Source organism: Eulemur rufifrons, chromosome 7 (assembly GCF_041146395.1).
Source record: "Eulemur rufifrons isolate Redbay chromosome 7, OSU_ERuf_1, whole genome shotgun sequence".
Taxonomy (NCBI): Eukaryota; Metazoa; Chordata; class Mammalia; order Primates; family Lemuridae; genus Eulemur; species Eulemur rufifrons.
Window position 1 is genome coordinate 251,849,854 of NC_090989.1, and position 26,805 is coordinate 251,876,658.

Below are 26,805 nucleotides of genomic sequence, written 5' to 3' on the forward strand. Positions count from 1 at the left end.
ACAACTTTATAAATATGTATCTTTATAGAATGAGCAGAGAGAGAGATGTTCCCTAAATGACTTCTCCTTCTCTATTTCTTCCCTAGCTTGTGCTGTGAAGCAGTGTTCTCTTCCTTCTACTTTTTCTTACCCTTGTAAAAAATCTCACTGCAGTTTAAGCAGATGCTATATAGAGAATAGGTGTGTCGTCCATGTGACAAATTCCATGCTGCCCACCTCTTGACAAACACTTCTCTTGCCATCCTGACTACAGCATTGCATTAGTTTTCTATTACTATGTAACAAATGACCACACACGTGGTAGCTTAAAACAACATACAATTATTCTCTCACAGTTTCTTTGGATCAGGAGTCCAGCTTGGTCTATCTGCAGTCAAGATGTTGTCTGGGCTGCATTCTCAATTGGAGGCTTGACTGAGGAAGAATCTTCTTCTTAACTCACTCAGGTTGTTAGCAGAATTCATTTCTTTGCAGTTGTAGGACCGAGTGCTCTGGCTTCTTGCTGGCTGTCAGCTGGAGGCCACTCTCAGTATCTCAAGGCCACCTACAGTTCCTAGAGGCCACCTGCAGTTCTTTGCCTTGTGGGCTTTCCCAGCATGGTCACTTCATCAAGCCAGAAAGGAGAGTCTCTAGAGCAAGTATGCTAGAAGACAGAGTCATATAATGTAGTGTAATCATGGGATTGATTTCTCATCACCTTTGCCATATTCTGTTGATTAGAATCAAGTCATAGATCCACCTACACTCAAGGAGATGGAATTACACAGGAGGTAGGATTCATGGGGTCACCTTGGAGACTGTCCCCACAAATAGTACCAAGGAAATATTTAGGTTGTCATCTACTCTTATTTCTTTCATTTCATTCAGCCAGATAGGCCTATTCTATTTTCTTGTGCCACTGTTGTACCTGCCTCTTCCTCCAGAAGTTCCTTCTAAACCCTTCTCTAGTTACCACAAATTCTTTGACGTTCACGTCGTCCCTGTGATAATATCTTCTATCTCTTTTTTCTTCCTTAATAAGTAAAAAGGAAACCCCAATTCCACCTACCAGCTAAAGACATGATCATTAAGCATAATTTGTAGGGGTCTTTGTTAACTGATTTCCTTTTTAATCCAAGTGTCTCTTATAGGACTTCCTCCAGCACAGGGAAAGCCGATTTTTTTTCTCACTGTCCGTTTGTTTTTGCCCATCACTAACCACTGTTGGGAGAGGCAACTTGCCCTGGACCCTTAGCATTCCTGAATGTTCTTACTGGGTATCCCCAGAATGCCAAGTTCTGACTATTTTGTGTGTGTGTGGACTATTTCTCAGGGTTATATTTGCAACAAGCAACCTTGAGGATTAAGGTACTTGTCTACCTGTGGACAAAGGTCAGCCTTTCTTTTTCTTGCTGTAAAAGCAGTGAGTCCCCAAAGCTTGGTGTTCCTCTACTTTAACACAGCCCACTGCACGTGTAGGCATCTATCATAGACTCTGGGCCACCCCTATGGGATTTGGGAGACAAGGGGAGTTGATGCGAAAAACCATGCTGAAGCTTTTGTTATGGCTGTGCTGTAATAAAGTCCTTTATCTCTACTTTGGAGTCTTGTGTCTTTTGCCAGTATTCATGAAACAGTAATAGGATAGCTTGTTAACTTGCAAATAAAATCTCAGACTCTGCACAGTTCTTAACAATTGCTACCACTTATTTTTCTAGAAGTTAGAGCTGATTTTATTAATTTCTCAAGTACCACAGATGCATATCTTGGATACTTGAGCAACATCTCTTTGAATCAAAGTGTCTTTTGTAATATAAGTTTGAGGTACGTCTCAGTTAAGCATCAAGGGCATTAGCGTAATTGGTTGCATCCTCACAATTTCCTCTCAAAATTAAAGCTATGTCAGTTTAAAAATGACTTGGTTAATCTACGTTGTTGTTGTTTGGATTTGGATTTTTTTTTTTTTTTTTTTTTTTGAGACAGAGTCTTGCTTTGTTGCCCAGGCTAGAGTGAGTGCCGTGGCATCAGCCTAGCTCACAGCAACCTCAAACTCCTGGGCTTAAGCGATCCTACTGCCTCAGCCTCCCTAGTAGCTGGGACTACAGGCATGCGCCACCATGCCCGGCTAATTTTTTTCTATATATATTTTAGTTGGCCAGATAATTTCTTTCTATTTTTAGTGGAGACGGGGTCTCGCTCTTGCTCAGGCTGGTCTCGAACTCCTGACCTTGAGCGATCCACCCGCCTCGGCCTCCCAGAGTGCTAGGATTACAGGCGTGAGCCACCGTGCCCGGCCTGGATTTGGATTTTATTTTCCATTAATGATTCTACTCTATGGATTTCTACCCTCACTGCTGGAACGTGTTTTTTGGGTTTTTGTTTATTTTAAATATGACTAGCCTTGATATTCCTACAGTGAATCAGTCTCAAAAAGGTGAATTTAGTATGTTTCTCCCAGGTCTCCAAATTAATATTTCTAAGCCTTTTAAACCTATGTGCTCTTTCTTATGAATATAGAAGTTTCATGACTCCTTTTCCCCACAAATTGTGGTTCTCCTTTGGAGACAGGTTTGCTTCACTGTTTGAAGAGCTTCTACATATTCCTAGCAACCAGGTAGTCAAGATATGTTGGATTGTGCTTTTCATAGTCTTCATTATATAAAAAATGAGGGGTTTTTTAATATTTATTTTTCAAATATATATTACAACTAATAAACCTTTTCAATCCACTCATTTCTTAAACTTCCCACTGGGGTTTCTGAATGCACCGTCGTACGCTGAGAGTCCAGCTGATCTGATTCCCAAATATAATCATTGATTAGTCACTGTGTTCTCATTAGATTAAAGAAGTGCTTTTTCCTTTTCTTATTCATATGAATATATTATAATTTATTAAATAATTCTCTTTTTGAGGTTGTTTCACCTATTTATCACTGTAAGCAATGCCATAGTAAACATTCTTTTACATATCCCCACAGGTCAAAGAGGATCAGTATCTTGGTCCATTCAGGCTGCTATAACAAAATACCATAAACTGGGTGGCTTATAAACAATGGAAATTTATTTCTCATGGTTCTGAAGGCTGAGAAGTCCAAGATCAAGGTGCTGGTAGATTCAGTGTCTGGTGAAGGTCGTGCTTTATGTTTTATATAGATAGTGCCTTCTTGCTTTGTCCTCACATGGTGAAAGGGGTGAGGCATTTCTCTGGCGCCTCTTTTATGAGGGCCCTAATCCCATTCATGAGAGCAGAGACTCCCAAAGGCTCCACCTCCTAATACCATCACATTGGTTATTGGGTTTCAAAGTATGAATTTTGGGGAGACACATCCAGACCATAACAAATCAGCTGCTTCTATAGAGTTTTCTTCTTCAGTGAAAGGTATATTAGTAGCTATCCATCTCTGCTAGACCTTCCAACCACACAGACTATCAGGACCAGCATGAGCAATCATCTGTTCTTGCACCACTGTAGTCAAAGGCAAAGCTTACCTTACACCTTAAATGTTGCCCTTGTCTCGTAGAGGTGACCACCTTTAAATCAAAGTATAGTTCTTTAATCAGAACTTGAAAATGATCCTCAGGCTGTGTCTAGATCCAGTAGTAGGTCAGGAAATCATTTCAGAGAGTCACTGTTAGGATTGTTTTAATGAAATAGGATAGATAATATTAAAAAATCAGGGAGCATCATATAATAAAAGTAGGATTTTTTCCATAAAACTTTGGGTTTAGTTATAGATCTATAAACGTACATGTGTGTACAGAGGCATGTTGTAAAATATGTTTCATACAATGGGTTTACAATGGGTAAAAAAAATTTGAAAAACATACCACGAAAGGTTTCAGAGGAAAACAACGAGGCCTTGGAAATATTAATGGTGATTGGTTATGAGGAAGCTATGTAGTGAAGGGTTGTGTTCAGTTTTGCATTCTCCTTGGTGTGTCTGTTCCTCTCAGTTAGGAACAGGCTTTCCCACCTAACTATAGAACACAGTTGGTGCACATGAGGTATGTGGGCAGTGTCTGGGGGCTGTAGGCCCAGCCTCGTCCTTCAAGAGCCTCTTGCACTGACAGCTTCAGTAAAAGTTTACATACATACTCCCTCTCCCTCTCCCTCTCCCTCTCCTTCTCCTTTTCCCTCTCCCTCTCCTCTTCCTTGTCCCCAGGCTTGATGCTCCCATTATGTCCATGGACTTCTAAAAGAATTTGAAAGAAAGCATGAGCATTCCCTATGTTTCTAACAGAATGGAAACTCTGTGATTGTCTGCTCCAACACCATTAAACTGAAACTCAGAGCAGTAAAGCTATGTGTTCTGGGTCATGGAGTGGCAGATATAGAACTAAAAAAGTTACCAGGTTGCCTATCTGGGACCTTTTTACTCTAAAACCTAGTTTTGGTTGTTTTATTTTAGTGTTTTTAAACAATATTTTATTTTTCGGTTATACAACAGTTTGTTTATCCATTCACAAGTTGAAGGACATTTAGTTGTTTCAATTTTTTGGTCATTACAAATAAAGCTGTTATGTGAACTCACATACAAGTGTTTATATAGACATATGCCTTCATTTCTGTTGGGTAAATTAGGATTGATAAAGTGTGTGTTAAGTATTTTATTAACTTGACCATGAACTGTCAGATTGTTTTCCAGTGTGGCTATATTATTTTGCATCCCCAATAAAAATCCTCATAAGAATTCCAGTTGTTCTGTATCTTCCCTGGCCCTTGGTATTGTCATTTTTTTTTTTTCAATTTTAGCCATTCTAATAGGTATGAGGTGATATCTCATTGTGATTTTTGTTTATTGATACATAATGATTATATAAATATCTGAGGTACATATGATATTTTGATACATGTATACAACACGTAATAATCAAATCAGGGTAATTCGATTATCCATTACCTCAAACATTTATCATTTCTTTGTATTGGGAACATTCCAGATCTTCTAGCTATTTTGAAATATATTTAATACAAGTTTTTGTTAACTAATTGATTTTAAGTGTGTTTCCTCAATGACTAGTAATGTTGAGGCTCTTTTTATGTGCTTGATGGTTTCTTATATTTTCTTTAATTACATGTCAAGATCTTTACTCATTTTTTTGGTGGGGGGATGTTTGTTTTATTATTTAATGAGTTGTTAGGTCTTTATATATTCTGGATACAAGTCCTTTATTAGATGTGATTTGCAAATATTTCCTCCTAGTCTGTGGCTTGTCTTGTTATTCTCTCAACAATGTCTTTTAAAGAGCAGACGTTCAGGGGCAGGTATGGTAGTTCACGCCTGTATCTGATCACTTTGGGAGGCTGAGGTGGGAGGATCACTTGAGCAAAGGAGCTCCAGAGCAGCCTGGGCAACATAGCAAGGTCTAGTCTCTACAAAAAATCAAAAATAAAAAAACTAATCAGGCATGGTGGCATGCACCTGTAGTCCTAGATACTGAGGTGGCTGAGGTGGGAGGATTGTTTGAGCCCAGGAGTTCGAGGCTGCAGTGAGCTGTGATCCAGCCACTGCATTCCACCCTGGGCAATAGTGAGACTGTGTCTCTAAGAGAAAAGAAACAGCAGAAGTTCTTAATTTGATGAAGTCAAATTTATCAATTTTTTTCTTTTATGGATCATGCTTTTGATATTGGACAAATCAGTTTTGCATATGGTACAAGACACAAGATTGTGGTTCTTTTTAAAAATGAGAATATGCAATTGTTCTAGCACTATCTGTTGAAGATTATCCTTTCTCCATTAAATTGCCTTTGCACCTTTGTTGAAAATCAATTGGCCATACATGTGTGAATTTATTTCTGGACTGTGTATTCTGTTTCATAGATCTATTTTTCAGTCTTTATGCCAATACCACACTGGTGCTATTGTAAATGATACTTTTTACAAATTTTCTAATTGTTCATTGATAGTACATAGATATGTGGCTGATCATTGTATATTTACTTTGTATTTTGTGACCTTGCTAAACTCACTAGTTCTAGTATCTTTTTATCTTTGGGATTTTCTACATAGACAATAATATTGCTTGTGAATAGTGACACTTTTTTTTGTTTCTTTGCAATGTGTATTTTTTATTTCTTTATTTTGCCTTATTGAACTGGCTAACTTCAGTATTATGTTGAATGGGTGTGATAAGAGTACCTTGCTTTGTTTCTAATAGTGGGGGAAAGCACTTAGTCTTTTATCATTAAATATATTAGCTGTAGGACTTCTATGGATGCCTTTTATGATATTGAGAAAGTTCCTTTTTATCCTAGTTTTCTGAGTGTTTTCATCGTAAACATTCTTAGATTTTGTTAAATGTATTTTCTGCATATAAATCTAATGATATTGCAGATTATACTGATTGATTTTCAAATGTTTAACCAGCCTTGCATTCCCATGGTATACCCCACTTGGTCATGAAAATTTATGTTTTTCATATATTGTTGGATTTATTTATTAAAATTTTAAAAAGTTAGTATCTTTGATTATGAAGAATACTTGCTATAGTTTTCTTGTAATTTCATTTCCACTTTTGGTATTAAAATAGGCCTCACCTCAGAATGAATTGACAAGTAGTGCCTTGTCTTTATTTTATAGAAGAGTTTATGTAGATTTGGTAGGTAGTATTTCTTCCTTAAATGTTTAGTAGAGTACCAATGAAACCATCTGTGCCTGAAATTTTCTTTGTGGGAAAGTTTTGAACTACAGTTTCAAGTTTTGTATTAGATGTAGGGCTATTCAGGGTATTTCCTCTGGAGTGCACTTTTACAATTCGTATCTTTTAATGAAATTTTTCATTAATCTTTTAAATTTAGTGACATAAAGTTATTCATAATATTGTTCTTTGTCATTGTAATACCTGTAGACTCTGTGTGATATCACCTATTTAATTCCTGATATTGGTAATTTGTGTCTTCTCTCTTTTTTACTAGATCAATCTGACTAGAGTTTTGTCACTTATTCTTTTCAGTCTCTGGTTTCATTAATTTTCTATATTGTTTTTCTGTTTCCTATATTATTGATTTCTGCTCTTTGTTGTTTCCTATCTTCTGCTTACTTTGTGTTTAATTAGCTCTTCTTTTCTTAGTTACTTAAGGTGGAATCTTAGATAATTTATTTGAGAGTTTTCTGTTTTTCTAATATCAACATTTATTTAAATCTCAAAACAGTACAACAAAAAAAAATTTATTGCTATAAATTTCCCTTTAAATATATCTTTATATTTATAAAATTTATTGTTTACAAATTTAACTGCTTTAGCTGCACGCCACAATTTTTGATATGTTACATTTTCATTTTGCATTAATTTAAAATATTTTCTAATTACCCCTTTGAGTATTTCTTTTATCTATGAGATATTTAGAAGTGTATTCATTTCCAAATATTTGAGGATTTTCTTGATATCTTTCTGCCTTTGATCTCTAACTTAATGCTATTGTATTTAGGGAACATACTCAGTATAGTTGAAAATTTCTAAAGATATTCAGTCTTGTTTTGTGGCCCAGAATATGGTCAATCGTGCTAAGTGTTCTGTGTACTTTGAAAAAAAAAAGAATATGTACTTTGCTGTTGTTGAATGAAGTCATCTATAAATGCCAATTAGGTCAAGTTGGTTGGTAGTATTGTTCAAGCCTTCTATAGTCGACTGAGCTTCCATATAGTTATTCTCCCAATTATTATGAGAGGGGGTTTTGAAACCTTTGAATTTAATTGTGGTTTCATCTATTTCTTCTTGAAATTCTATCAGGTTTTGTTTCATGTACTTTGAAGCTGTGATACTAGATGCATAAACATTTAGGATTTTTATATCCTTTTGATTAACTGAGCTTGTTCATTCTGAAATGATCCTTAACCTGGTAGTATTCCTTGCTATAAAATCTATTTTGACTAATATTTGTATAGCCACCCCAGCTTTCTTTTGAATAGTGTTAGCATAGTATATATTTTTCCAGCCTTTTAGTTTTAACCTACTTGTGCCTTTTTATTTAAATTGGGTTTCATAAGGGTAGCGTATAATTGGGTCTTAGTGTCTTTTTTAAATCCAATATCACAACCTCTGCCTCTTATTGGGATTTTTGGACCATTTACATTTAATGTAATTATTGATATGGTTGAGTTTAAATTCCATCTTGCTATTTACTTTCTATTTGTCCCATATATTCTTTATTTCCATTTTCTTCTTTTTATGCCTTATTTTAAGTAAACTGAAATTTTTTTATTCTGTTTTCTCCTTTGTTTATTATCTATATTTTTGGTTTGTTATGTTTTGTTTTTATAGTTGTTCTAGGGCGTACACTTCTTTAACATATCCTTGTGATGACTTTGTAATGTGTCAACTTGGATGAGTTGAACTAAATTCTCAGAATTTCCTCTCCTTTATGTTTTTAGTTATGGTGGATCACAAGAAAGATTCTTATAGGGCTTTGGAGAGCAGCAGTGAAGCAGCAGCTATTTTGCAGCGCGTGTACATGTCTCTTATTTGCTGACTCAACTTGTTGATGAAAGGCAGTAATTGGTCTGCAAGTGCCCCCACCTTTCCCTGGATCTTCCGCCAGCTTCTCTGATGCCTGAGCTAAGTGTGTATTTAGCTCCATGATGAACAGTCTTGACTTCTACAGGATTCTCACACCACCAAGACCAGTGGCAATAGAACTGGCATGGGTTTTAGTCTATCATTGTAAGACCCAGCTCATTCTTGTGGATTCTAGCTTATTCTTCCTATCCCTCACTTTACATCCACCTGTAGTCCCAATTTTCTGCCTTGTAGATTTTAATGTCTGGCATCAGAGGCAAAGACAGTTTCCTTACATGACTGTTTAACCAGCTCCCACATTTATATAAGGTCAGATCCCTGAAACGAATTCATATCCATATATATTTATACTTAAACTTCTATTTATATAAAATAATTCCTAATGGTTATGCTTCCTTTATTGAACTCTGATTGATACAATCTTCAAGTAATATTATACCACTTAGAGTATAAGAACAAAACAATTTCTTTTATCCTTCTATGTCTGTTCTCCTGGCCTCTATTCTATTGTTGTCATTCATTTTACTTTTCCATTTCTTCTAAAACTAAAATGAAGCATTATTATTTTTCATTTAATTATTTTTTAAAACAATATCTTTTAAACTGAAAATTAAGAAAAAAAAATCTTATTTGCCCACAGAGTTATCATTTCTGGTGCTCTTCATTTCTCTCTGTAGATCCAGATTACCATATGGTATCATTTGCTTTCTGCCTAAGGGTTTTCTATAACATTTATTTTAATGTAGTTCTGTTGATGATGAATTGTTTCAGCTACTCTATCTCTGAAAAAGTCTTTATTTCACCTTTGTGTTTTTCAAATTGAATTAGAATTAATTTACTGTAAAATCCATCTTTTAAAGTACACAGTTCAGTGGTTTTTAGAATATTCACTAGGTTATGCAACTATCACGACTATGTAATTCCAGAACATCTTCATACCTCCAAAAGAGATTCAGTACCCAGTAGCAGTCATATCTTATTCCCTGCTTCCAGGAAAGGCAGGATGGCATGAGCTTAGTTGGGGGTGGGGTGGGGAAGATTGCTATGTGCATGATTCCAGAATAATACTATATTACCATGGGCCACAGTTTCTCAAACTGGGTGGCCCATGAGAATCACTTGTGGAGCTTGTTTAAAAAAAAAATAAACAATTAGAGACATTATATCAGTCACCAATAGAGTATCATCAGAGCATAGCCACAGAATCTTTATTTTTACTAGGTTGTCCAGGATTCTAATGTACGAACAGCCCAGCATTTTGGGATAAAGCTGGGAGAGTAATGTGGATCTATTCTGCTCCTAATTCCTAACTCCAGATGGGCACAGAGCCAGTAGAAGGGAAAAAAGGTGATCTGAAGAAGAAGGGGCAATGCTCACCGAGGGAAGGGACTTTGGAGCCTGGGCACTGCCTCTGGAAAAGCCAGGGGGAACATGGCAAAGAAGAAGAGGGGACTGTGCTGTTTCTTCTCCTAAAATACCAGATTCACTCTCTTACCCAAGGCATCCTGCTGACCCCCTACCCTTCTTTTAGCCATCAGAGGGACTTCTTATTAATGTCAGATGGTGTCCACAGCCCGCTCAGGTCCCATGCTTACATGCCTTTTCTAGATTTAGGAAGCTCTTCCTGGCATTGAACCTAAATTCCTACCTTAGGTACCTGGGCCTGAGGGGTGAGGTCCACATGGCTGAGTCTTCACCTCTACCATGCTAATAACCTACCATGCTAATAACACACCCTATCACCAGGCTGAGACCCTGGAATGGGGGAGAGGAACTATACTTATTCACGTCTACCTCAGCCCCAGTGTCAGCAGGCCCACTACCTGTTTAGGACAGGCACCTGGGCCAGTTGTGGAGTAGATGTCCTAGGTATGGATATTGCAAGAGTCCGGAAATCCTGATGGTGGAAAGGGCCTCATTCCCATCAGCTGCAGAGCCCCAGAGTCCCAGGCCCCTCTGCTCCTGCCGGGAGTGGCGGGGGGCTTCCAGGGCAGCAGATGTTCCCAGCTTGGCAAGCAAGAGCCGGGAGGGGTATGGCGGGAATTTCTGCTCAAGGACTGGGCTAGTCCTGGCACAGGATTTGGGGTGGGCTGGGCTCCATGGGCCTGTATATCCAGCAAGGGTCAAAGGGCCTGGGCGCGTTGGTGCTCCTGGGTTCCCAGCTGAGCGTTGAGCCATCTAGGAACACGATGCCCTGTGGATTGTGCAGCTCTGACTGAAGGAGCTACTGAGTCCTGGGAGTGCAAATGACACGTACCTTTATAAGAGTGTGAAATTTGTGTGCCCAGTGTAATTGCACACATTGCTCAATGAGTAGCTATGTAGGGCTAGGGTTAGAGTGAGGATTATGCTTCGACAGCACGGATGCTGTGGTTCCAGATTGGAGTGAGGCAGTGGTAAGGACAGCGCTGGAATCATGGTGATGTTCAAGTAGGGTTTGGAAACGGGTTTGTGGTTCCTGTTGATAGGAGCTAGTGTATCTTGGATTAAGATTGTGTTAGGCTTGGGGTAGGGCAATGCTTGCATTTAGGATCTAGATTAAGATTGGCCAAGGAGTTATATTTTGTGCTGGAGGTTCGTTTGAAGCTTTTAAGATAGTCTGGAGAGGGAGACTTAGGCAATAATGTGCAATATGGATCTGGTATAGAGGAGAGGTGGTTGGCAGTTTTTAGAGCCCTCTATACTTGAGGGGTTCGAGTGGCCCCTGCAGCTGTCATCTGACTAAGGGAGGCAGGTATCCAACCTCTGGGGAGAGGGCATGGCACCGTTTTCTGACTCAAATGTATTTAGCCATGTAAACATTTTTGGATAATACCCACCAGCATTACCTTTCTGAGGTATAGCAGTTCCAAGGGGCCCATTTGAAGAACTATGGTTTAGAATTTTCTTTGGAAGTGGGGTTGGAGTTGGCTTTAGGGGTAGGGTTGACAGGGGTGTGATTGCAGTTCACATTAAAGTTTGGGGTGAAGCTGCACATGTGGTCATGCCCTGTGTCTGGGGCTCCTTCCTGGAACCAGGACCTGGATCTTCATGGTTCCCCAAGGGTGACCAGGACTGGGGGTGTTTGGTTTGTTCTTCCCTTCTGTGTGCTGTTTCAAAGAGCTGGGGGTCAGGACCCTGCAGGGATGAAGCAGCAATAAACTGGGCACCATCATTGAGATGGGTGTTTAGGTGGAGGATGGGGCTCTGGAAGAGGGCAGTGGTCTCTCTTCCTGATCTTGACATTCCTTTAATAACACACAGCCATGTGGTTGAGACCAGGGGCATGTACCTGAATCCAAGACCATCCCATTAGGGGACAAGCAATGGGACAGAAATTGCAACCTTAGCTTCAGAGGAGAAAGGGAGAGATAGGCCTGGTCTGAGGTGACCTAGAGGCTTTATGGAGGAGAGTGGCTTTGAAGGATGGATTTGGACTGCATTTGTGTCTGTGGATCTGTGACGTGGGCTGTGTTACATGTGCAAAGCTGTCTTTGTGTCTGCATGTGTGTTTGTGCCCGTGTCTGCTCAAGCATGTCTGACTCAGGGTGTTCATGGGTCCATGTCTTCCTTGTGTTTGTGCACACTCTGAATTAGTTTCTGAGTGGTGTGGTTGACTTGCGTCTCTTTCTGTATGTACCTGTGTGACTGGGTCTGTGTCCATGTGTCTTTGACTGTGAGTGTGTGTGTGATTCTGCTCTGGCTTCTCTCCGTGTACCCTCTCCCTCTCCTCCAAACATCCCCCTGCCAGCACTATTTACCGCAAGAAGTGGCTTCCCTTCCCGCCGTCTGGGTCCCATGGGTCAGGCAGCCTGCCCAGGGCCTGCTCCCGTGGCCTCTGTAGCAGCCTGACCTTGGGAGTGGTGACCTCTGGAAATCCCCCGCTATCCTCTCCTTATGTGGCCATGGACTGAAAGAAGTTACAATGAAGGGGAGGGACATGGCAGGAAAGAGGGGCAGTTGGCAGCATCCACCTATCCTTCTGGAAACACGATCTCTCTCTGGCCCCTTCCCAGGCCCCCCTTTTCTTCCCCATGCTCTCATCCAGACCAAGTGCTCAGGGCCCTGGCCCCCGTCTCTGGGCATGGGAACGGACAGCCCTGTGCAAGCCTGGGCCGGCCGGTGAGGGATCTGGTCCTTTGTGCCCCGCAGCACCGTACATGCCTGCACTGCGCTTACTTCTCATATCCCCACCTGAGCTCAAGGTTGTCCTTCCTTCTTCTCCCTGCAGTGGATGCAGGATCAGTCTTGTCCTTCCTTCTGTGATAGGCCTGGCCTAGGGCATGGGCTCCAGAGTGCAGGTGGAGCATCAGGCCTAGGGTGGCTGGTGAAGCAGCAGAGGCACAACCACCTCCCCGCTGGTGCAGGAAGCAGCATCTCCATGGTATTGATTCCTGTGCTCATCCTGTATTCTTTTGCTGGGCTGCAGAGAGCAGGTACGAAAGTGAAGCAGCCATGGTCCTCATCCTCTGTGACTCAGCTCTAACAGGCAGTGTTGTGGAGAAGCCACTCTCCTCCCACTGTGGGCAGTCAGTTGCCTGAAATTCCTCCAGCCAATTCTACGTGCCCTTCTGGAGAGCACAAGGGAAGAGCCCTAGAAAGTCAGGTCTGTTCAGCATGTCATGATGACCTCAGGGTGTCAGAGGTGAACCCAAAGATCCCAAATGAGCACTGAGGTATTTATTCCCAGCATCTACCCTCAATTCTGGAGTAGGACATTCTTGAGTTTGTGCCCTTCACGAGACTTTTGCTTCTGATTTTGCCTCCCTTGAGCCTAGAGGCAGATAGAGGGGGGAATTGTGCTTGGGTTATGGGTGGGATGAGCAAAGGTTCATCCTTCTTCAGCATCCTGCATGAATCATAGGCTCTGACCCCAACTTCTCTCAGCCCCTGGCTTTGCTGAGAACTCAGATTCCTGCAGGTATGGGTTACAGCTTGTCTGTCTGCCCCCAGCCCTTTGTCATGGGACTTTGGTCAACAGCATGAGCCCTTGCTGGCCTCAGGCAGGTGGGAGCCAGCAGGGACCCTGGGAAGGGCCTGCTCCACCCTAAACCAGGATGTGTGCAGGCTAACCCCAGCTTGCCACCTGACGCTGCTGTGTCCCCTCTGAGTCAATTCCCTTCACTCTGGGCCTCTCTCTAGTGTCCTAGCTCTGTGGCTGTCTGCCCAACTCCCAGCAGGCGGGGAGGATGTACCTGGCACGAGACCTCCTTTGATCTTTGGGGATGCTTTAGGACAACACCTCTTGAATGTTGGTTCAGCAGGCCTGAGACTTGTGCCTCCCTGCCCTGGGAGCCACCTAGTGACTGGGCCCCCATCTCTTAGGCACAGAATCACCATTCAGAAGAGGGACACTTCATGTTTTTTCCCATGCTGGCTCTTCTGTATCCAAGCAGTGGACACATTGTGCTAAATGCTGGGGTCCTAGCAGAGGAAGAAAGTCCTGCCGCCACTTCTTCCTGGTTTGATGGGACGGTGAGTGATCCTGGATTTCCTTAGGAACCAGGGTCATCGCACTGTCCCTCATAACACGTTCTAAAGAAGACACAGCACTTCCTGCTCTTTCTTGTGCTCTTGGTTCCTTTGTGGTAGGTCAGAAGGGGAACGCAGAGGTGCCACCTTCTGAAGGATATCAGATGGCCAAAACAGAGGTCCATCCCATCTGCTAAGGGCAGCCCCTTTGTCTTCCTGCTTCCCAGTCCTCTCCTCACACCCTCAAAGCCTCCCTGGTCCCTCATCAAGCCCTAGGATGCCACGCCTGCCATTTATTTGTCTCCAGCCCCAGGCTTTTACTCAGGCTCTGAGCATTTTAGAGCTTTCTCTGTGATCTCTCCTGCTGCTCCAGTGTTCCAGGAGCACCTGCCTCACACACATCATCAGCATCTTCAACCACCTTTCCTGCCCACGATAAGTTCCAGAATCCCTCTCCACCGCTAACTTTCTGGAGTAGGTTCTTCATACTGTTTCCTTTTCCTGCTGCCATGGTCCCTTCCCATCTCCCTACTTGTCCCTCTGGGTCTTTGCCCACACCCTCTGAGATGTGGAAGAAACCTTTCTGCTCCTAATCTACAAAGGCCTCCCTTATTAATGCTTTAAGTCAAAGCCAGCCCCTGAACATGGGGACTCACTCCCATTTTCCACCTCTACAATGGGACATTGCTTCAGCAGTTCTTCCCTTGCTCTCTTGCATCATCAATTTGTCCCTCTCAATTGGACATGCTTTATATTTCATATTTTTAAAAACCATGTCTGGATCCCTTGTCCCCTTTCTGCTATTCCCTCATTTTTCTGCACCTCTGCAGAACAAAAGTCCTTGAAAAAATGATTATACTTACTATCAACCAATTGCTCTCCTTATATTCTCTCCTGAATCCACTCCAGTCATGCCTTCATTGCTCATCTAGCTCTTTTCTTCTCTAGGTCATAAATGATCTCTGTGATGGTAAATCTGATGCTCCTTATCTTGCTTGGCTGATTAGCAACTTTGTATGCAGTTGGTGACTCTTTGAAATATTTTCCTCTGTTGACTTTCAGTATGCTACAACTCTTCTGATTTTCCTCCTACCTCAGCAGCTACTGCTTCTCAGTTGCTCTGCTTACTGGTTCCTCCTCTTATTCCCAGTTAACACTGGACTGTCCCAGAGTCCAATTCTTTGATCTCTTCACTTACACTTAGTTCATTGGTGATATTATCCAGTTGCATGGTTTTATGTTTATCCATCTGTCTGTCTATCCATCCATTCATCCATGTATTATCTCCATCAAAGACCCTCCCTAAGGACCATTAGACTTCTGTGTTGAGGGGAGATTTTTGAGCCTGTGGTCTCATGATGAAATGGGGGAGATTAGTTATGATGCTACTGCAGTGATGGTAGCAGTAGAGAGGGAGAAAAGTGGTCATATTCTGGATGCATTTTTGAAGGTAGAGATAAGAGGATTTACTGACAGATTGGATATGGACTCTTGGGGGAGGAAAAGCCAAGGATGACTCCATTGTTTTTGTCCTGAATAACTGGAAAGATGGAGTTGTCATTAACTGGTGTGAGAATTACTGTGATTAGAGCAGATTTGGTATGTGTGATTGGGTAATGGTGTGGGGCAGAGAATCAGGAGTATATTTTTGTATAGTTTGAGGTGAATATTTGATATACAAATGTATATTTGTATACAAATATATGTTGACTAGTCAGTTTGCACACATGAGACTGTCTACTCCATGAGATCATGAGCTCCACCTGTGCCTTGTTCATTGTTGTGTTTGCTATAGTACTTGGCACACAGAAAATACTCAGATATTTTAATTATTGAATACAAGATGCTTCTCAAAGTAGTTTTTACTGTGACTCTTCTGGGATCTTCCTCACCAGCTAAGTGCCTCCTTCTGTGACACAACCACACACCTCATAGCACTCATCACACTGATGCGATGCTTTGTCTGTCTCCCCAGCCCAGACTTGGGAGTCAGCTAATATAGGGTAATACTATGCATTAGCCACTCTCCTAGGCCCTGGGGATGAGATCCTAATCATTCAGGCAAGTTTCAGATGAGATACCGAACTACAAGGAGAGTTAGTAAAAATAGAGGAGAGAGAGCCAAGTTGAGAGTTATCAAGATTAGAATCCAGTGACTGTCTTGATGTATGAAATGAACAAAAAAAAATGGAGTATAACAATACTATTCCCTGACATTAGAAAATAGTGTGGTGGAGTGGAGGGTGTTTGGAAATTTTGAATGAATTTGTATTGTCCTTGGAGCAAGATGCAGTTTGGCCCCAACTCTTGACTGTACAGTTTGGAGCTCAGGAGAAACCTGGATAAGGAAAGTGGCTTTGGGAATCGCTAGTCATTAACAGTTACTGAGGTTTGGGGTATGGATGTACAGTCATCCCCCTTTCCCAGATGAAGAAACTGGGATTCATAAATATTCATAAATTCATAAAGTTAAGTAACTTGTCAAATCTCAGAGCTTAGGATTCTAACCCTGATGATTTTTTCCCACATTCCATTCTTGTGACTTTGACCTTAAAACCTACATCCCCCACAAGGGGTGAGACATTTGGCCAGAAAATTGTAAAATCACTTGCTCAAGAATTTCGTAATGTTTTCCTTGTGTGGTAATTTTTTGCTGTTCTTTGTTTATTTTTATTATCTTCTCCTGAAATCACTTTTTAGCCACTTCACCCACAAATTTCCTTCCAAAGGGAAGGGGATGACCCAAATATTTTACTCATACTTAACTTTCTGTTGAGTGGAGCAAGCATATCCTTGAGGTATGCTGTTCTGCCACAGACTCCTTAAGAGGTCAGGGGTTTCGGTTCTCCTTCCAGGGAGAACAGTGCCTGCCCCAACCAAAGTAACTGGAGAAGGAAGGACAGGGGACCCTTAGGTCTCAGAGGTTCCAGGGAATATGAGTATGATGGCCACCATGAAGAGGTCCAACTGTGTGGCCAGGGTTACCGAGGCTGCCTTTGGTGGTGGATCACCAACCCAGCATTGGTGCTGGGGTTAGAGGTGAGAGGCTCAACCAAACAGGCAGCAGGAAAGAGCTCTAGGAATACTGAGAGGCCTCCTAAAGCAGGTCTGTAGGAGGAACTTTATTTAGTCTGTGTGTGAGGGAGAATGTGTAAGGACAGCCTTGCTGAAATAGTAGGAAAATACCTAATCCCTATTCCCATAATTTTCTGATAACAGCTAAAGATCAATCTTGAGCTCTCCCTACTCTCTGGCTGTTTTTCTCCCAAGCTAGCCGGCACTCCGCAGGAACTCTGTTTTCACAAACATCTGAAGGAGCCAAAGGAAATGTATTTAATAAATCTTTCTCTTTACATTCACCAGCTCACAGTTTTTAGAATCTGTTTCTGTAGCCTCACGGAGTTCCTGAGAAGCTCCCCGATGGACAGCAGGGGGGAAACTCCAGGCTATAGTTTCCTGCCCAAAACCTCATCTCAGGGGCAAAATCACATCCCCTGTGAACGGCCTGACTACATTTCAGAGTTAACCAAGTCTCCAGGAACAGAAGAAACAAGAAAGATGGATGACCTGACCTCTTGAAGCTACCTGCTAATTACTCCACAACAATTACTATTTTTTTCCTTTATCTCCATAAAAGCAGCAAGCCACTTGGCCTCGCTGCTGGCATCTCCCTTCTCTTTCTTTGGGATGGCATGCCATCTTCCTCTCTCTCTCTCTCTCTCCTCTAAGAAGGATAAAATAATCTTTTTTTCTTTCTGTATCTTAATCTCTGCGTGAGAAATCTTTCTCCACCCGCACTGTGAGCACCTACCAGGCTTTCTACCCTAACAGAACGTGGACAGGATATCGTTTGGAGGGGGTTACATTTCTTAGCAGCTGCTTACAGATATCAGCTTGCCTCTCAGCCTCCCTCTTGGGTTTCTTCATGTCATTCCAAGGGTTTCAGAGAATTGCACATAATATTTCCACTAATGATAAACAGATATTTCCCTGAAATAGCAAAATATTGGACATTCCCAGAGAGATGCAAAGGAGCTAGAGTCCACTTCAGTTATGAGCATCTGATCTGGTTGTTAGAGATTCATGTGTGGCATTAAATTCTAGATTTTTGGGGTCACTTTCTATGGCTGATTAATAGGACACATTCCTTAAACTCTTTTAACAGTCAGGGTGAATGGTTTTGGTGCTTTCAGAAATGCGCTGAGATGTAATGAAGAGATAGGAAAGGATGACAGAAACCAAGGGCTGGAGCTGCCAGGCTTATGTGGTGCCAACCTTGGCAGGGAAATGTACAGGAGTCATCCTGTGATGGGGAGGCACCAGGCAGATCCTGGGAGGGGACTCAGCTGAGTTCAGCATCATTAGTTACCATGAAGGTATGTATACTTAGGGAGGAAGGATTGTGGGAAGTAGGGTGCCGGAGAAGGACCTCAGGTGTAGTTGGTGTAGACACAGGCCATAGTAGTAGGGCTAGGTACAAGATGCTGGCAGTAACAGTATAAAAAGAAAATCATAGCCTCAGGCACCTGTGAAGAGCTGGCCCCACAGATCATTCATTAAGGAAATTTCTTGCTAACATGCGAATTGTACCTATGTCTAGCACCTAAAATGAAAGCCTATCCACATTCCACACTAATAATGAATTACAAGTTTATCTTACAGGTAACAGAACTGGAGATAAGACAGAATCAGACAATGTTCCGTCTACCCAGGGACATCTACATAATTGATGTTTCCTTCACTCCCTTATTTTACGTAAAATTTAGGTTTCTTGGGCCTCACAATAACTTAACCACTACCTCATCAGTGCCTCTGCCCCCCATCTTTTTTCCTTTTCTGTATGCCTTTAAAATGCAGAAGTTTCCAACCTCCCCTTTGGAAAAAACAGCCACAGCTTGTCTGTAGTTCATGTTTTTCCCAGACGTGTTCATAAAACCTTGGCTTAATAAAGCTACAGTGATTGAGGTTTTTGCCTCAGTCATTTATATGAGTTGACACTTGACAGGCTCACATATGTTTAGAAAATCCTGTATGTTTGTGTTTCTTTCCCAGAAACCTCAATGATTAACTCTCTGCCTTTCACACTAGGGCAAGCAGAACCAAGCTCAGAGTTTACTCCTTTCCTCCTCTAAAGCGCTTGAGCATTGGGTTTGCCTCTTGGCTCTAGGCTCATTTTAACACCAAGCAAACTGGCTTTTCTCTAAGGAATGTGTCACCTTTTGTCAGACCTCCAACTACATGCTCCCCTCCCTACCTTTTCCTGGGGGTAGGGCACAAGTCCCTCTCCATTTCCTACTGTGGCATTCATTTCAGGCAGCTGAAAGCAGTAGAGATGATAAACAGAAAACAGGGTTACAGCAGGTGCCCAGATGGGTTCTCCAGAAAGATTTTCCCAGTATAAATGGGGAGCAGACAGGGGAGATTCTATCCTCTGGATTTGGCATCTGTCATATTAGCTGTGTAGTTTTGAAAAACACAAAAGGACCTCCTCAAAGAGAGAGCACTGTGGCACTCCTCTAAGTCGCCCCATTTGAATTGTGAGTTAAAGCCCATTCTCTAGATAGAAAGGACTTTTTAGCCTCCCGCATGCCTTCTCTTAACACAATACAGCAGAGACAAGGAGCAGGCAGACAACTCTTTGCTTAGACATATAGAGTGTATTTCAGGAGATGCTCTGCCCCACCTGCACATTTATGGAAATGAGAACAGTCTTCTTAAAGGGGTGCAGTGGTTGGGAGCCTACAAGCTCTCTTTCATTGCCCTGGGTGTTCTCCTCGAGCAGACCTCAGTGTTTCTGAGGTGAGGGTTGGGAGCTAAGGCGGATGGCCCTGGTTGGGTGGCACAAGCCCCTCGAGGACAGTGCCGAGGGCAGTGGCGGGGGTGGCCCAGGACTGAGGCAGAGCCAGGTTGTCTGGAGCGAAGCCGGAGATTATTGCCTGGGGAATGTGGACCACCTAAGAAGGCCGGGCCCACTGGCTTCTCAGTGCGGGGAGATCGGGCCTTGGAGTGCCCTGCTGGCTTCTCTGTCTTAGTTCTCTCCACAGGGCTTTTGGCTGGAGCCAGGCTCTTTTCAACATTTTCTTTCCTGGTTTTGGCCACTTTCTCAGCTGTAGAGAACATGGATTCCTCATGCCCTTTGCCTTTCGTCTTGGGGCTAATACGGTGTAGAAAGGATTTAATTTTATTTCTCAAGCTAGACTCTGGAAGGCTGGGCCTCTTGTGAGTATGGGCTAGCATGGCCTGCCCATGCAAAACCTGACCTTGTAAAGTTCGGCCCTGCAAGGGCTTACCCTGAATTAGTTGGCTCAGGAAAGGCCGGCTGTGGGAATCCTGGGGCACCACAGCCTGGGCGTTCTCAGGAATCATTGCTGATTCGAGGGTGACATTTAGCTTGGTTTGACTTTCTTGCAGGGCATTCTCAGATGCTTTCCCCCCAGGGACTCCTGGAGGTAAGTCTGGGAGCTTAGGCTGAGGGTGATGCTGGGGGCTGTGTGGACAGGGCTCAGCAAGATGAAAGCTATCGCTCTGCCTCCAGGAGCCTTGGGATGTCTTGTTCAGAAGCATCTCTGCTGGCCTCTGGTCTTCAGCAGCATGTCTTTCTTCTCTGCTTGAGGAGAGACTAAACCCTGCATCGCCTTCTCCATGGTCCCCAGCTGCTTTGGGTTTCACTGGGTCTTCTATCTTTTCTGCCAGTATGGGGACTTGGGCTGAGTCCTTGCTCTTGTCAGGGCTTTGGGGCTCAGGGCACAAGGGTTCCTCCAGGCTGGTGCTGTTCACACTGGCCTCCACCTGAACACAAAGCACCTGGGCCTCTGTCATGTCCCCACTGGGCTGTGGGTTCTTGGAGACCCAGTGGGCAGAACCTTGGGGCACTGCTTTGGAACTAAGTTGCTTGCGGTTCTGCTGCACTGTCTTCAACTTGATGGCCAGCTGTTCTTCAACGTGGATGCAGTCTAGATCTGGGGCACGCGGAGTGTCTGGTGGAACGGGCAGTTCCTGGAGCAATGTTTCCCCTTGGTTGCTCACACACCCAAGAGAGTCCTGTGTGGATGTGTCCTCTGGGACCACTGCAGTTTGTTGCATGGACTCCCTCGCCCTTATGGGAATTCCCAATTGTATCTCTAGGACCTTTTTTCTGAGGTGGAAATTTAGTTTGGACAAGACATATGTCTTGAACGTGAGGGAGCTAGCAGGATGTGCCTGGCTTTCTTGAGACACCATCTTCATTATACCTTCCACTTGCGCTGCAGGCTGGAACGCTTCTGAAACATCTGCCCAAGTCCCATTGTTGTCTTGAAAGCATGGCCCAAGACTTGAACACTCTTCTTCAAATAAGATCATCTCAGTCAGAGGCTCTGCTGGGACTTCGATAGGTTCAGGTCCCATCTCTATGATGGCAGGTTGGCTAGTGACAGCCGGGGCCATGGCTCTGGAAAGAGCCACATAATAGAGCGCAGGGAGCCCTGACAGGAAGGCCAGATACTTGTGCCGTAAAGTTGTCTCCAGTTTCTCCTTGGCTCCCTCGGACAGGGCTCGGGGCAGCTTGGAATGTTCAGTGACAGTCCCTGGTAAGGCCTGTTGCTGCTGATCAAGGGCCTTTGGCATCCAGTGCATAACTTTGTGATGTAGGTCAGGGTCACTTGCTGCCCGCAGCTCCAGGGGCTTGCTTTCTGGAATGCAGGGGAAGGGAGTCACCTTCAGGCCCCCGGGAATTCTGCTGCCCCAGGAGCTATGTACACAGGCAGGGACCTTGCCCTGGTGGATCTGTCCACATTTGGAGTCAATGTGGCTCTGCAATATTGCCTGGACCTGGGCGAACAAGTGTGGCATGGGGACGGACGCTGGGGCCACGATGGGTGAGAATACAGCTCCATCCCCGTTGGCCTCCAGGGCTGTAGGCTGGGGGATGCTCACACTGGCTAGCGCTGTGCTGCTCCAGGACAAAGTCTGCTGGTCAGTGGAGGAAAGGAGCAACTGGATGGACCGCTGGATCTTCTGGGGCAGGCCCCAGCGATGGTGAATCAGCTGCTTCTGGAGGTGGAATTCCAGCAGCCTGCGGGCATGCTCCGGGAAGAATAGTTCCCTGGTGAGGACTGAGACGGGCTTCCCTGGCCAGGAAGTTTTCATAGTCTCAGGAGCCTGGGCTTTATCACAGGGCTGATGTTGCATGGGGCTCTGGGCATGCTGAGGTCTCTGGAAGACAGCTGGCAAGCCCCACTGAAGCTGAAGCTGCCTCTGTAGCAGGTGCCACTCCAAGGCTTCACACTCAGCCAGAGTCAAAAATGGGATATTGATCTGAGCTCCTTGCTGGTCAGATGGAGACACCCAATTTGGGGAAGGTGGGGAAGAGGGCGGGGCTGACAGGGGTGGACTGTTAGGTAGCAGGGGGTGGAAGGGGAGGTCCTTGAAGAGGAAAGGGCCCTTCAAGGGGGGCTTGGACATGTTCCCCTTCTTGGAGAGGCCTTGGGAGCCCAAGAAAGTGGCAACCAGGGACTCACTGTGCAGAGAAGGGAGGCCACAGAATAGCTGGCTGTATTTCTCCTGCAGATGGCTCCCCGAGTCATTCGCCTCTCCCCCAGGCAGTGGATAGAGGCCACTTAGGACTTTAAGGGCTGGAGAGGGCAAGGCTAGAGCCATAGGGTTTGGGATTTGCTGACAGTACTGTCTGTCTTCTGGGTTCATCATGGGCCATTCAGAAACCCAGAAGGTCTGGATGGGCTGGCCGGCCATACATGAACACCAGGTCTCATGGGAAATGGACTCAAATCTATGAACAGAGACCTGAGAAGTATTATTCAGGATGACAGCAACTGGTTGGTCATCTTCAGGCTGGTAATACAATGGTGGGTTTGGCATAAGCTGCCTCATGGACTCTTCTACACGTCTGGGGAGCCCCCATCTCTGGAAATGCATCCACCTTTTTACATGTACCTCAAGAAGCCTCAGGACTACAGGACTGAGGAATGGCAGGTGGGCAGGGAGGACTGTATTCAAGGCCATAGGATGTGTCATATTAGTGATCTCTGGGTTCAGGGGCAGCAAAGCGAGTTGGGAGTTAAAGTGATACTCGCATTCATTCCCCTGGACAAAGTTGGGGTTGCTCTGCATAATCTCCTGCTGATTCACTGGGACCCCAGGCTCCTGGAGTCTTGAGGAAGCCATAGTCTCTGGGCCCCTAAGCATATCTGACACTTGAAATTCCTGCCCTGCCTGGAAGTGGTCAGCCCAGTAATCTTGGACTCTGACTGCATTAGTTGACCAGGCAGCTGATTGGGTTAAAGGTTTCTGATCCTTTAGTTTTGTCAGTTTTGGGTTTACAGATGCTAGTGAAATCTCTTTGCTGTGCCAAGAATGATGTACGTGATTTGGCTCAAAAGACACTCTAGACGTGGACAACATTTCTAGATGAGAAGAACTCTGTGATGGGCCACATATATTGGGGGAGAACTGGTTGTTCTCACCCACCAGCAATTCCTGAACCTCCAAAGCCACAGCATTGCAGGTGTTGCAGCAGGGATCTGCACACAGGAGCTGACGCACACTTTCTTCCTGAGGTAGCCAGCCCTGGCTGGGAAGGGAAACATGGAAACCACTTATGATGGAGTGACATCTGCTTTCTTTGAAGAATGTGGACCAGAGTTGGTGCTACCCTTCCCTAGTCCTGCAAGTCCTGGGGCCTTAACCCCCTGGATGTCTACACCCCCTGCTTTTTTTCCTAAGAAAATGCCATTTGGCAAGATGTAGTGGTAGGCTGGGGTGAGTGTCTGGGGCTTGTTGGACAAGGTCTCAAAAAACCCAATGGAGGGCATGTTCCTCAAGAGGACTGAAACCTGGGGCCAGTTCTCTGTTGAACCTGAGAAACTGAACTAGGAGAAAGAAATCAGGCAGATGTGGCATTACCAGGAACAGCACAAGGTAGAACCTGGATCAGTTGCATTTGAAGCTAAGGAACCTGAAGGCTGGAATTCAGTACATCCAAACTATGGTAAATGAGGTCCTTGTGAGACCACTGCATTCTGAGGAATATAGGATATTACTGTAACTATTCCCAAAATCTCTTGGGAATCAATCCTGTTCTGTAAAAATCTCAAGAGGATAAGATGATAGGCTCCTGTCTAAGGACTATCCCAGGAACTGGCTTCCCTGAAGACAGAACCAGAAGAGGTGGTGTCATCAGGGTCTAGCAAGATCAGTAGAATCTGCTCATAAAAGGGTATAGCTGTAAAGAGAATATGACAATCCTGACTTCATGCAAAATCCATTCTCTTGACTGGATAACTTGTCTCATGGTTGAATGAAACTCCATTTTGTGTCTTTTATGAAATTATTTGCTAGTGAAATTCTTTATTCCAGAACTACTGTGACCCTAACCCAAAGCAGAATTGTGTGACTCTTCGCTCCTGAGATGTCTGGTCTGGCCCCCCTACCCTGGCAACCCTCTCAACCAGTGAAGCAGCCTCCACTGTTTATGACTCCCCCCACCCAGCCATTATCCTCATCCCTGCCCCAGGCCAAGTTGAGAAATCATTACAGTCCAGGCTGATGTTAGGGGAATGCAAAGAGCAAGAGATCACCTTTTCATGACAGAGATCAGCTCCCGGGGCTTCTCAATTTCTTCGGAAATTCTCCTTGCTAAGGAACCAAGAGACAGTGTTATGTGGCATTGGAGCATTTCTGAGGTATCTATAGGAAGCTGGAGGCCTTTGTCAGCAAGAGGACACTGAAAACTCCCCTGTCAATGCTCTAAGGCACTTTTTGGTACAATATAATCATTTATGACGTATTCTCCTATACCTATTCTCAATTGCTCCTCACAAACATGCTCTGAGTGAGAGAAAATCAGCAGATGTCCATTTTATGGTGAACAAGACTAACAGATGAAATGACTTCTATGGGGTTGTAAAACTAGTAAATGACACAGTTAGGAATATCTGCCCTACTTCCTCCATCTCTTATTCCCATGGGAATAATGTAGGGAATTTTGAAACATTCCCAAGTGCTGATTTCCAACCCACAGAAGTCTGTGAAAGTTGTCAGTCCAGGGAATCAGAGCCTTCAGTGGCTAGAGCACCTGGCTCTTCGCACCAGGGGTCACGGAGGTACAGGATCCCTGGGAAACTCACCCACAGTGGAAAGTACTCAGAGGAGAGATTGGGACTTTACCTCTTGATGCTGCATTTCTAGCCCTTTTCCTGACTTGTCGGTGACACTAAAAGACAAAAAACATTAGAATGTGAAGCTGCGACACCATTTTCTTTTTCATGTCCAAAATGAGAAAGAAATTCATATACATTTCCCTCTCCCTTTCTATATAACTGTTTGTATTTTATACACCCTCCTACATTTCCTTTACCATACTCCATCTTTTTTCACCCCAACATTTCCCTTTTCTGATTATTTCTGGTTCACTTTGAGGCTTTTCCAAACTTTGTATCTCCCATCTAACTCCCAGAGAAGTTCTGCTGGACACTGAGGATGAAACAGGAGAAAGAATGGTACAGATAAAGAGTATGTGGTTCTAATTGTCAAAGACTTCAGCTTACAAATGCCTTCATAAAACACCAACAGAAAAATCTACCATATTTTGAGGTCTTCTGTAATCCAGTGAGGTAGATCCCATATCATCAAAGTTTCTATTCAAGCTAAATAGAGAGGTTCTTGGCTTTTTGATTAGAGTATCTACAGGGAAGGCCTAGTAAGAAATTACTTCTAGGCTCTGAGAAGAAAAAGTCTATATAAAAGTAACTGAAGGTATGATACCATATTTATACAAATATTGGCAGGGAGAGTCAGTGGGGTCATAAGAAAGGACCCTAGAGCTTAAAAGCTTCTCATCTGAGGCTTAATTAGTTCAGTTGTGGTCATATGTTTCCCTACCCAGCAGTAGCTCCTTTTAGGTTCCAACTTTAATCCACAGTTGCTCCTTTTCACTTGCCAGATAATTAGGATAATGATGAAGATTAAGCCATAGATATATAAGGTATATATATCTGTGTCCCACAGAACAAAAGTAGTTCTCAACATGGTTGAAACCTCATTAGCATGAGGAGACCAGCCATCTCTATATCTAGGCGTTCCGGGTCCTGGTGCCTAATGACTCCCAATGCTAGGCCTTGTCATGTCCACCTCACAGAGGATGGAACCAGGTCACCGGACTGCATCACAAAGCCCTCTTGTATCATAAGGCATGTGCAGTATGGAGGCTTCTGTGGTGATCAGTCTATAGATGAGGGTGTCTGGTTATCCATAAAGGTCGCAGATCCTGGGACTAAATATGCCAAACTCATAAGCAGCGTCTACTTCCCACTTTCTTTTCACCCTCCACCTCCTCCACCAGCATGATGGCTCAGCTGTCTCCTTCACAACTGTGTGGTCACCCACTCTCAGAAAACTGAGTGCTTTGGCACACAGGGCACCTTATGTTCTAGAAAGGGTTGTTGGGACAGGGGAACCTCCACTGACTTCCCTACTTATTCTGGAAGTAGACCTGAGAAGTCTAAACACACAGGAGTTCAGGGAGGGCAGAGTCTGGTTATGGTTTAAAAATGGAGAGCTTTGATGTTATAGGCAATGTATGATCAGAAATCAGAAGTACAGGAAGGGGACCATGGCTTATGTGTCAGGGAAAGGCAACGGTGGCAATATCTACCCAGTCTGTGTTGCCTCAAGTTTTCAGACGAGTTGAAAGAGATTGTAAACACTGCCCATGGAGGCACATTAATGTGGCTCACTTCTAGAGCTCTGTCCAAGGCTTGGTTTTGTCTCTGCCCATGTTACAACATTCTGCCTGCTCAGAGAGATGAATGCCTGTAGAAATGGGGTTAGTGGCCACTTCCAACTATGGGTCAGAAACTAG

General features: G+C 43.8%; 1 protein-coding gene across 1 annotated transcript in view; it reads right to left on the reverse strand.

Annotated features, from left to right (window-relative positions):
• Positions 1-25,973, reverse strand: part of LOC138385966 (protein SPATA31F1-like) — a 29,313-nt gene extending 3,340 nt beyond the window's left edge. The window contains exons 1-4 of the mRNA XM_069472132.1: positions 25,827-25,973; positions 25,113-25,158; positions 24,524-24,581; positions 19,734-23,517 (exon numbers count right to left, since the gene is read on the reverse strand). Coding sequence (XP_069328233.1) covers positions 19,734-23,517; positions 24,524-24,581; positions 25,113-25,158; positions 25,827-25,973 — 4,035 coding nt within the window. The remainder of the gene's footprint in view (positions 1-19,733; positions 23,518-24,523; positions 24,582-25,112; positions 25,159-25,826) is intronic.
• Between the last annotated feature and the right edge of the window lie 832 nt (positions 25,974-26,805).